We start from the raw sequence: 10738 nt of genomic DNA on the forward strand, positions 1-10738 counted from the left end.
ATTTAAGGAATGAATGGTGTTTATATGTACCTTTTAAAAGTTACCCTTAATATGTTCAGTTCAGTTCAGTTGCTCAGTTGTGTCCATCTCTGTGGCCCCATGGACTGCAGCATGCTAGGCTTTGCTATCCAGCAACTCACAGAGCTTATTCAAACTTATGGCCATTGAGTCAGTGATGCCATCCAACCATCTCATCCTCTGTCGTCCCCTTCTCCTCCTGCCTTCAGTCTTTTCCAGTATCAGGGTCTTTTCCAAGGAGTCAGTTCTTCGCATCAGGTGGCTGAAGTATTGGAATTTCAGTTTCCAGCATCAGTCCTTCCAATGAATATTCAGGACTGATTTCCTTTACGATTGACTGGTTGGATCTCCTTGCAGTCCAAGGGACTCTCAAGAGTCTTCTCCAACACCACAGTTCTCAATGCTGTATAACCACATTATGTGATTATTAAGATAATTTCCTCTTTTGAGATGATGTGATGAAATAATTATTTCACCATACTTTCTGAATTTCAATCCAATAAAAATTTATTTGGAAAAACAATGGGACAATTTTAAAATCACATCCTGGAAAAATCTGATATATAGGTCTTTGGGGGGTTTAGTACTTTCTGTTGCTGAGAGCATTGGGAGAAAATACCCAATTTGTTATTTATAAGAATATGTGGATCTGAGTCCCAGATTTTTAAAGTTATTTCTATTAGCAGAACTTCATCCCCAATACCAATTATTACATTGGATGTATTTGTCTCATAAGCAGTGATAGGGACAATCTAAAATTTTTAAGATGTTTGGCTGTCACTATACTTAAACCTTTGCTTCCTGATCTTGATTTTTTTAAGAATTAAGAATAATATGACCGTTTCTCATATTTGGCACTCACTGTTAATCGTACAACTAAGAATTAATGACACCAATTCCATTTTACAATCATAACTCTTAATGTTTACTGACAGGGGTATCTTTCAGTTGTTTTCTGGGAATTAAAATTGTACACTTAAGCACAGAAATGATACTTAATAGTGTAATTTAAAACATCCCAATATGACTAATTTAAAATATCTTGTATCAAAACTAATGAAGATAGTGAAATGATATATTTCCGGCTAGAGCCTGTGAGTATGTCATGAATCTGTGCTTTAGTTTTCCTTTGTTAGTAGATTCACTGCCAACTTTAGAAGTCATCTGCTATAACCTGGAGCCACATCACCCCAGCCACGTTCTGGGAGAAGGGTCTAAATAGATGTGGGTGATTGTTTTCAAAACTACAGATAAATCAGACAGTTGGTTTTTTTGTTTCCTAAAAATCTGCTAATGGCTTCGAGAATTTTTTTGTATTTATATTATGTCAAGTTCAAAATCAGTTCTTCAGCTGATTTTTCTCAACAGTTGATAGAGAATAGATTATTCCTCTTATCTTATGATCAAAGATCTGCAGTTTTGACTGCCGACATTTGCTGGCCTAAGTCTGGAAACATTTATAGGTCCCAGCATGTTGGGGCAATAGTGAAAATATCAAAGGCCCTTGAGATCATCGGGGCAGAACATATAGAAAAATAGGAATCGAACTGGTTGATAAGTTAACTCTAAATGTATATCTTAAAACATTTTTAGAAGATTATTTTAATAAAAATTACAAAGTACCTAAAAATTAATTATGGTAAATCATATACCACTTTCTTAAATCTTAAATATAATAGTAAATATTATGTATAATTAAATAACATTTTCAGCAAAAATTGAGGATTATATATATTTCAAATTTATGTTTAAAAACTATGTGTTTTTAACTTGTAGTGAATGGAACATTTTCTATACAGATATGTTGAATTTGTTGTGAAAATACTGAAAGAAGCTCATGGAACTTTTGCAAATAAGCAATACCCTAAACTCTACAGGAGACTTTCATGATATAAATATTTAAAGTAGTGTTAATTAAGTCAATGTAGGAACAAAAATTTTTCCTCATCAAAAATGCATATGCTAATAATAACATAAGTATTTTTAAAAGTAAAGTGAATAGAAGATAGTTTCATTTAGTTTCCCTTCACTAATTCATAATTTCTAGAAAGTTAGACACCATGTTATTTCTTGAGTAATCCAGGGCTAAGGGCTAAGTCACTTCAGTCATGTCTGACTCTTTGCGACCCTATGGACTATAGCCCCCCTCAGGCTCCTCTGTCCATGGGATTTTCCAGGCAAGAATACTGGAGTTGGTAGGCATTTCCTTCTCCAGAGGGTCTTCCTGACTGAAGGATTGAACACCTGGCTCTTATGTTTCCTGCATTGGCAGACGGGTTCTTTACCACTAGTGCCATCTGGGAAGCCCCCCTTGAGTCATCTGATAAAAAGAATTTACTTCTACAAATTTCCAGAGTCTTCCTTGCAACATAAATAAAATACTGCCTAAATCAGTGGTAAGCCTCAAGAAATACAGGAAATACAGGATTCCTTCAATGTGTTCTCCACATGTGCCACAAAAAGTTTTTGTATGATGAAGGACTTTTATTTTTACAGTATTATAAATTGTGAATTATAATAGATATTTATAAACTTAAACATATTCATTTAAATATGTAGACGTTGATAGTCGGAAAAACACATTTATTTAGAAAGTGTCTATAAATCATCCATTTCCCAAAACAGATTTTTCCACACAGTTCATTACCTTAGGGTTTAAAGTTATTCAGTAATAACTTGCAGAAGGGTCAACCATAGTATTCAAATGTTGTTAGATTTGACTACTTAACTTTTTCTTTCAGCTTGAATTATTTCTAATGTTCATGAAATAAACAAGATGTGGCTGATTGTGCTTACAACAGTCTACCTGTATGACCCAAATCTACTATAGCTTTAGGTATAGGTATTAAATGTTAACAATTTATATACTTTTCCCAGAAAATAAATATTAAGTATATTAGAGCTAGGCTAATTGATGCATGAAATCTGCTGATAAGAGCCAGCATAGTAGAATTTAGTGTTGCATGTATTTTACACATTTTTTTTCTGTCCATTTGATCTCTAAAGTGATCATCTACTTTGTTGGGAGTCCCACAGATCCCAGGACCATCTCACTTCTTTTGGTTCTGTTAACAGATTAAGTTGTAACAATAGGACTAATATTTTTACACATAGTTCAGTGTTGTTATGTTCACTGAACTTCTAATTGTTATTATTTAGTCCTTTTTATGCAAAAGCTAAAAACTTGGCATTCTCCTCCTTCAGAATCTAAGCCATTCTAATTGTTCTCTCACCTTTCATTTGACTTAATATGCATTTTTAATAGCTATATCTTGATTCTTTTCAGGTAAATAAAAATGTCAGATTTACTGCCCAGGAACTTTATGATTGTGTTTCACAGGCTGAGTATCGGTAAGTCATATATGTATGTATAGTCATATATATATTTGTATGTAGATACATCAGAGTAACATGCTCTTGCCATGTGTAGCACTAACTTGGTGGTGGGGAAGGGTTCTTTTTATGTCTTCACTATACTATGATTTCTTTTTAGCTTTTATAAATATGAAATAGTTCATACATATAAAAAAACTGTGTGTATATATATATATGCACCTAGCAAGTTTAATTTTTAAAGTAAATTCTCAAGTTTAGATGTGTCAAGGCTCTTTTATATTTTTCAAAAATATTGAAGACCCACCCCTAAGAGCCTTTGCTTATGTGGGTTTTATCTATCTATAGAAATTAGAATTGAGAAATTTCTAATATTTATTCATTTAAATAGGCTGTGTACAGTTTTCTCTGTTCATCTGGCATTTTCCACTAATGAAATCATATATAAGAAAATAGGAAATTTTTGTTGTGCTCAGATTGTTCTTTAATGTTTCAATGCTGTTACAATAAATTGTGTTCAAAACAAGAACTGTAGCAGAACTGACTGGATTCTCACTGCTGTGTAATATGCCGCTGTATCACTTAACCAGTTTATTTGCCATTTATAATTTGCAGATATATTTGTGTAGCTACAGAATTGTATGAGTGGACACAATGACAAAGTTAACTATCAAGGTGGCTCTACTGGTAAAACTCTAGATTGATAAATATGTTTGATGATATCAAGACACTAGAACTGATACACAAATGTTATCAGGCAGCATAACTGAAAATTCACTCATTCACTAGATTAACATAATTTTTCTAAGAAAATCTGAAGCCAGTTAGGCATGCATCATCTGTCATAGCTGAGGATGAAAATGATTTTTTACCCTAATCTTCAGACTACCTATTAATCAGTTATGTTCTTATTCATGGGCTTCCGTGGTGGCTCAGTGGTAAAGAATCCATCAGCCATTGTAGGAGACATAGGTTCAATCCCTGGGTTGGGAAAATCCCCTGGAGAAGGAAATGGCAAACTACTCCAGTATTCTTGCCTGGAGAACTCCATGGACAGAGGAGTCTGGTGGGCTATAGTCCATGGGATCACAAAAGAGTCAGACATGACTCAGCAGCTAAACAACAATCAACAACTCTTACTTACAGATTGTTACAGATAATCTGCATTTAAAGGTTTGTATACTTGAGATTTGGATCAAAAATATAATGTCTTCCAGTCTTGGCAATATTTTTGAAGGTGTATAAAGCTCTGTGTATAACTTGGAGGGCAGAGTCCCTTACAGGATGGTTCCATTCAAATGTCTACAATTATTTTGACTTCAGTTTACTGTTTAAATATTTGGGAAGTTTTTTTGGTTTATTTTGTTTTGGAGAGGGAAAGGATGCAAGTGTCAAACTTAAATGTTCAAAGTTAAAGCAGTCGTACCTATTTTTCTCTTTGTTTTCTTTGCACTTACAATGCCAAGAATTTGAACTATGATGGTAATTAATAAGCTCCCTCTTACTAATCCTGAAAGGATGATTTTAAAGAGAAATCCAATATGTCTAATATCTTGAATGCATTGGAAAATGGCAGTTGCTGTTCAAGTGGGCTTTTAAAGTTAATAATAGCTTTTAGATTTGTTACTCTGTTGTTTTTTTAAAATTATTTGCTATATTTTCAGTGAATGGTACCTCCCATATGAACCTCTGGTATACTCCACAGCTCCCAGTTTTCAAGTAAGTTGCCAGAAGACAGAGGTTCTTTTTGTTTCAATAGTTCATACTAGACGCAGAGCCAAATGCAATAGATGAGAGGTAGCGAAGCGTCCCTGTGACTCAGAAGTGAAAACGGAAGAATGATTTAACTTCACTATATTAAGAAAAACAATTACTTAGAATGTCTGACTTTGGTAATCTTTGTTTTTGATTTGTGATGTGTTAGTTGTGAAGGAAGAGACTGTTGATGTGTCAACATCAAATTTATTGCAATAGGGAAGAAATTAAGTAGCTCAAGAAGAAAACTATTTTATAGGTTCTGATAAGGCAGGTAATTAAGGTTTCATATTGAAAGTGGCTTGGACCAAAATTTGAATTCCATGACATAGCAGAACCTTGGTGTTTCTGTGTATACATCAGTTAGTGTTTGCTCTCTTCTGTAGTTTGTAGATTCTTTGTCCTAGCTTTTGCTCTTGCCAGTGGGGTCTGAGCACTGCTTACCCTGAGCAGATGAGGAGTTTGCTCAGAAAATCCAGGATGGTAAATTAAGATTATCAAATAAATTACTAAATAAATATCTTGTGTGATATCCTCTATTGATACATATATGAAAAATAAATTAGGAATAGTATTTAATTAACTTTGCTTGACCTATAAATTCTTGACAGAATGTTCTGGCATGTTTACAAGACAATGCACAATTGTGCATTTTTTCTGTGTGAAATGCACATTAGTTTGTGACATCAGCTCCTTCAAGTACCTGGTATATCCAAATAATATGCTGCCTAAGGCACGAGCAACTGAACTGAACTGAATTGAAGACACGAGTATCGGGAACAACTTTGTTTTTTCCTTATGGCAAGAGCTTTCCGGAATTACTGCTTTCTGAACTCCAGGGATCAGCTCTGTGGTAGGATCACATTAGAGCTCTGGTTCTCTGAAGTGTGGTTCCTGGAGCTGAGTGTTAGCACCATCTGGGAACTTGCAAGAAATGTACTCGAATACTCCAGCCCAGACCTTCTGAATCAAAAAACTATTTATATACTGTTGTATATGTACTACATTGTATTCCATTTTCCCTTTACTTGAGATGCACATTGCAAGTGTTTAAAAACATTAAGAGAGCTGTAAAGCAATATCCATTGTACTCTTTTTCTTGTACCTAGAAAGGATTTTGGAAAAAATATTAGAGGTAGGGCACTTCAATTTACTACTGCCATGCCACTTTGACAAAATTAGCTATTGAAATGAATCAGATAACTGCTGCAGTTATTTTTTATTGACTTGATCAAATTTCTGCTTATTTTGACCCATCTGAGATTTGGTCAAAGTTAGTTTCAGACTCATAATAGGATGATTTAGAAAATCAGTGGCGGTTCTGTAGAAATTTCATGAACAGTACAGAATTGCAGAACTAGAAGCAATCTCCGGTCTTTAGCTTTGTTCCAGAAAGGATTAGGAGTTGGGATTGTTTAGTTTGGCAAAGAAATAGGACCACCTGTAAGGGACATAAAATATCTGTACTGTTGGAGGAAACAGGGATAACAACTTCTTGTTTTGTTTTAATTTAGGCAAACAGCTTATAGATTTTTTTTTAAAGCCCAATGTAAAGAAAGAACTTTCTAGCAATTAAGAGATATCAGAATAGGTAATAGGCTTTCTCTCAGTTGTAAATGTTTCATCAGCGAGAGGTGAAAGCCAAGGTGAGATAAGTCACTGGAGATGCTACAGAGTTAAGGTAAGCAGTGTCTAATATTCTGCTATTCTGCTTCTAATCCATCGGGGAAAGGAACTCAAAAATTCCTATCATCATAGTCTGGTATTGGCCAAACACACATGATGGGTGTGTTTGGTCGATACTAAAAAAACATCTGATACTTTCCTCAGCAGTAATGACAACTTGATGCAGGAAAGCAAAATCTGTGGCTGATAATCCATTGTCAGAATGCTGCCTCACACAAAGGAACCACATGCCACCAGGATGAAAAGAGGGCATAGGGCTCACGTCTTAACTAGGAGAGGAGGGGAAAAGAGAAGAAATAAGAAAAGACACTGAAACAGATGAAAAGTCTAGTTACTAAAAGAGTTTTTTTCCACATGTAGAATAAGTAATCAAGAACAGGAATAGGGACCTACCCTTTTAATTTCATTTTTAAGTTTATAGGAAAACATTTTACATCTCCTATTTTGGATCTCTTAGAGTCTTCCAAAAATCATTTTCTGAGTAGTTATAAAGAACTGGCAAGAACATAACACTGATTTTAAGCACTCTAAATATAGGGAATAGGTCTAGAGTAATAGAGTCAAAAGTCAGGTTTGAATCAGCCTCACTACATGTTTTCAGGAAGTGAGGCCTCTCCAAAAATACAGTGTATTTACTTTGCTGCCATTGTTAGCTCTCATCCTATTCCTTCAGTTCTGATTCACTTCTTTTCCCTTTGTGCCCTGCATCGGGGGATTCATGGGTGAGGGAGGAGGGGTAGTGTGCAAAGGTAGCAAGGAGTCCTTCCCAATACCCTGGAGGTGGCTCAGAGCAGTCTTAGAAACCAGAGAAGTAATAGCAGTGTCCATGCTGCTTAGTTGCTCAGTTGTGTCTGACTCTTTGTGGCCATTTGGACAGACTCCTCTGTCCATGGGATTTTTCAGGCAAGAATACTGAAGTGGATTGCCATTTCCTCCTCCAGGGGATCTTCCCAACCCAGGGATCGAACCTGCATCTCCTGAGTCTTCTGCATTCAGGCAGATTGTTTACCCACTGAGCCACTGGGGGCTTCCCAATAACCGTGTAACTTGCATAATAAAAATAACTGCTGTTTTCTGGCGCAGTACTGGATACTGGGTATTCTTTGTGAACTTATGCAGACGACCTCTCAGTAGATTTAAATAGGTTTTCAGGGGATTTGAACTCCTGACACCATGTATAATGAGTTGGTGCTCTGATGACTCAGTGATCCCACAGTTAATAGGCCTCTTGTCAGCTTTTGAGATTCACCTAAGCTTAGTGTTAGATACAGTTGTGAGTAGTTGGGGCACATATCAGGCATTTACTACCCCTTCCTCACTTCTGGTTGAGAGTAGTTAACTAGTATTCATTTGTTAATGGCTAAGTGATCGATTCTCTTTAAGAGTTGAAACTGTCAGCTTCCTGCTCCCTGTCCAGTGTCTGTTCCTGTCTGGAGGTGTGTCCTCTTAGAATCCACTAGTCTTGCTGTCCTTTAACTCCCAAACCAAATAAAACAAAAATATGTGATCTACTCTACAGTGTCCTTATTGGCAGCAGGTCTTCCTTGGAAACCTTTATTCATGATTTCAGTAATATCCTCAAGATTGTCTCCATGATGACTAAGAATTGTGTTACTAAGTTGTTTATCCTGCCAAGTTATTTGGTTCATTGGAAGGACTGATGCTGAAGCTGAAACTCCAATACTTTGGCCAGCCACCTGATGCAAAGAACAAACTCATTTGAAAAGACCCTGATGCTGGGAAAGATTGAAGGTGGGAGGAGAAGGGGACGACAGAGGATGAGATGGTTGGATGGCATCACCGCTCAGTGGACATGAGTTTGAGCAAACTCCAGGAGTTGGTGATGGACAGGGAGGCCTGGCGTGCCGCAGTCCATAGGGTCACAAAGAGTCAGACACGACTGAACGACTGAAGAAACCATTTCTCTAGGGATTTTTACTCTCAAATATCAAATAATATATTCCCAATCCCAGTGTTCTCCTTTTGTAGTGAGATTTTTTTCATTTATCTGGCTGACTGTCTTGTAGTCATGTAACATTTCTTTATCCTCTAGGGAAAAGTTAACCATTGGATGCCGCCAGCTGACTGAGATGGAATACACCATGCAACAGTGCAATGCCTCTGTCTATATGGAGGCCAGAAACAGGGGATGGCGTGAAGACATGCTCAATGATAGGACCTAAGCGCCGATTTGTAACTTAGAAGGAACTGCATTTGTCTTCAGGAATAACAGAGTACTTTTCAATCTTTTGTGCCAAACCTGAGAGACTTAGAAGAAATCTCATAGGTATAAAAAGATGATTGCCTAATACTGACAATCTCATTGAGCTTCTATTGCATCCATTGTGGAATAAATTGTGGACTCGACTCTTCAGAAGTTGACCTTACCTCCCTACCTCTACTCCTAATACTGAGCCAATGTGACTAACGAAAGGAGAGTCATCTTTTTGGACATCTTAGGGCAAAAGCCACTGTGGCATCTGAGGAAGGCCAGGGACCCAGCATTAGCATCTCCCTCAACCCCAAATACGGGTTGGTGACCAGAGACACTTTGAAACCTCAAGAAAGAATTAGGACATGGCCATGCGCATCGTATTCCACAGGAGAAATCTACCCTGGGCTGTTTCTGATCAGACTGTCTTCCATGCAGACCTGGTGAAGTAATTAATCACATCCCTTTAACTTCCCCCAAGGTAAGGGAAGTAGAACTTTTAGTTCAGCTCCACCTTGCTACAGTAGCCTCTTCTCTTCCCTGGGCGTGTCGCTCTTCAGGAAGTTTCCAATGGGAAAAACAGGGAAATCTCTCTACTCAGTTTTCAGATGTGAAGCAGCGTGGATTTATGGTATCAGGTGGCAGTGGCTGATGTTTGCCCCTAGCTAAACCAAGTGTTTAATTGACTTATTTCGTTATACCGTAAGTAGGAAATCCTTGTTTACTAAAGTATAGTATGCTGTTGTTAATACATTTGAGAAAATCTGATTTAGTATTCTATTATAAATGTTAATTTATTTTTTAAAGCAATAAATTATTTTTAGTGATTTTGCTTTTCACCTTCCAAATTTTGTTTTTGAATTATGTACAGGTATGACTATAAAAGGGACCCTCTGATAGAAGAGAATTATGTGGAGTGCTCACTACCAGGAAGAAGGATCTGATGAGCTTTGTTTGCATAGAAAGCCACACCTCCTCCCAGGAGCTCAAAGTGCCCTCAGGGAAATGAGCCCTTGTAGAAGCAGCTTCCAAAGCATCTCTGCTGTCTGCCTCTTTCCTTTTCCTTTCTCAGGAGCCAAGAAAGCATCCCCTCCTCTTAACAAAAGAACTTTCATCAGATTTTTCTTCCTCAACTACTTCTAGTTATTGTTGGGTTTTACTCTGTTTGGGTTTTTTTTTTGGTGGTGGTGGCTCTCAGTTTGCAGGATCTTAGTTCCCCGACCAGGATTAAACCCAGGGTCATGCCGTGGACTCCGTGGAACTCCCTGCTCTGCTTCATTACCTCCCTTTTTTCCTTTTATCTTATTATTATGTTATACTTTTTAGGAAGTTTCTTTTCACTCTGATTATGACTTATTTCACCCTATACATGTGGATTTTAATTTTATCCTAGTCTTTGTGTCTTACACTTTCTGCATTGTTTTCAGCCTTTTTATTTAAATATTTATTGTAAGATGTAAGTGTTTCTTCTTTCTAGTCTTATTTTTATCTTTGGCTACATTCTTTAAAAAATTTTTAGTGTTTGTTTCTTTGAAATGTCGGATCTTCTTTTTGTTGTTGCCTTTTCCTGATTTTAAACTTTCTGCTTTTTTTCCCTAATAGTCCATTGCAGGAGTTGAGGGCTTCTTTTCCTCCTGTCCCCTACTTTTTTTTATTTTTCTGGGTCTCCTCTATGGATTGGAATAAGTTAGTTGACGTAATGATCATTTAAGCACTCCCTTGCACAGAACATAA

The 10738-nt window shown here is 36.7% G+C and overlaps 1 protein-coding gene across 1 annotated transcript in view; it reads left to right on the forward strand.

Moving 5' to 3' along the window:
* SWT1 (SWT1 RNA endoribonuclease homolog) overlaps positions 1 to 9649 on the forward strand; it is a 95331-nt gene extending 85682 nt beyond the window's left edge. Inside the window, exons 17-18 of the mRNA XM_068986415.1 lie at positions 3305 to 3369; positions 8846 to 9649. Of these exons, the coding sequence (XP_068842516.1) occupies positions 3305 to 3369; positions 8846 to 8975 (195 nt within the window). The 3' untranslated portion in view covers positions 8976 to 9649. The remainder of the gene's footprint in view (positions 1 to 3304; positions 3370 to 8845) is intronic.
* The last annotated feature ends 1089 nt before the right edge of the window (positions 9650 to 10738 follow it).

This window comes from Capricornis sumatraensis, chromosome 14, assembly GCF_032405125.1.
Source record: "Capricornis sumatraensis isolate serow.1 chromosome 14, serow.2, whole genome shotgun sequence".
Classification (NCBI taxonomy): domain Eukaryota; kingdom Metazoa; phylum Chordata; class Mammalia; order Artiodactyla; family Bovidae; genus Capricornis; species Capricornis sumatraensis.